At 38.2% G+C, this 1498-nt stretch overlaps 1 protein-coding gene across 1 annotated transcript in view; it reads right to left on the bottom strand.

The window, feature by feature from the left end:
• Positions 1–26: 26 nt before the first annotated feature.
• HDAC8 (histone deacetylase 8) overlaps positions 27–1498 on the bottom strand; it is a gene marked incomplete at its 5' end in the record, with an annotated part of 3923 nt that continues 2451 nt past the window's right edge. Inside the window, one exon of the mRNA XM_010845442.1 lies at positions 27–795. Within this exon, the coding sequence (XP_010843744.1) occupies positions 650–795 (146 nt within the window). The remainder of the gene's footprint in view (positions 796–1498) is intronic.

Here is a 1498-nt window from a genome sequence, read left to right as displayed (position 1 = left end):
CTTTTTAATTCTTCAGCCATTTGTTTTAAATCTATTCTCATCCATTCTTAACCTATTCAAAAATCTGCTTGCTGCTCCTTTCTAGAACTAGCTCTATAATTCACCTCTTCCAAGACTTCCACAATTAACTGCTCCTTATTACTGAATACAGCTCATACACATATTCAATTTGGTACCAAAATTGATGTTGCTCCCTAATTATTCTAGTTTTATTAATGTTTCTAGAGTTCCTTGGAGATAGGGCAATTTCTAGAAAGCTTAGAAGGAATTTAGGGATTGTTTAGATATACTTATCTACTATTATAAATCTACTATTTATATCCTTTGTTCTCCCTATTTTCCTGATGAAGAGACTGAGACTTAAAGAGACTAATCTATCCAAGTCAGTCAGCCAAGTTTGTAGAGAAACTAGGCACAAAGCCCAGGTATCCTGACTTTCAATAGTACACTTTCCACTATATTATGTCATCTTTTTTTTATTTTACTTGTATCTCTTCAGAATACCTAGCTAAGTGCCACACACACACACGCACGCGCGCACACACACACACACACATCTCTCAATAAATGCCAATATAATAAACATAAGAGTTTACATAAATGAAAAGCTGATTCAAGGAAAGAGGTAGAAAGCAGAAAGGTCATTATCTTACTTCTTTGCATGATGCCACCCTCCAGACCAGTTGATTGCTACTTTGCACATTCCATCAATCAGGCACTGGGCAGCTGTGATTGTAGCCCCTCCTACAGCTGCTGCATAGTCGAATATTCCTTCAGTGGCTGGGCAGTCATAACCTTCAGGCAAACATCAGAAGAGCTTGTTAAAAGATAAACTGGAAAAGGAGGGGTGTAATATTATGATTTATAATAAGGAATATATAGTTAACCCTTGAACAACATGGGATTGAACAATGCAGACCCACTTATAGGTGGATTTGTTTTTTCAACAGAAAATACTACAGTACTACACCATCACTGGTAGGCTGAATCCCTGGATGCAGAACAGCAGATATGGAGGGCCAACTATAAGTTATACTAAGATTTTCAACTGTGCAGAGGGTGGCTACCCCTAATCCATGGGTTAAGGGTCAACTGCATAATTGGTCTTATTCCCAGTTTCTGGCACAGAACTCCTAAAATTCTTGGAATTCCTAAATGATGAGTCAGAGACATATTTTGGTTATATTAATGAGGTGACTTGTGGACCACAACTAAGGATGGGGGTTGGTTGCCAGCAGAACCAGGCATACGAGGCTTGGAACTGTCAGTTCTACCTCCTGATCTCCTGTGTGAGGGAAGAGAAACTGGAGCTTGAGTTTGTAAGAAATTAATAAACAGAAACCTCAATTAAACAGAGTCAGGAGACCAGAAGGGGGAGCTCTCACACTCTGAAATAATAATAAAGTTTAACAAGAAAGACTTCTTTCCTGGCAAGGACTCAAGTCAATAAAAAGCCAGGGACTCTCTTTCCTTTTTTTTTTTTTTTTTGTTACTATAG

The sequence above is a fragment of the Bison bison genome, unplaced genomic scaffold, assembly GCF_000754665.1.
Source record: "Bison bison bison isolate TAMUID 2011002044 unplaced genomic scaffold, Bison_UMD1.0 scf7180017848535, whole genome shotgun sequence".
Lineage (NCBI taxonomy): Eukaryota > Metazoa > Chordata > Mammalia > Artiodactyla > Bovidae > Bison > Bison bison.
Note: the sequence above shows the minus strand (reverse complement) of the source record. Positions and strands in the feature narration are given on the sequence as shown.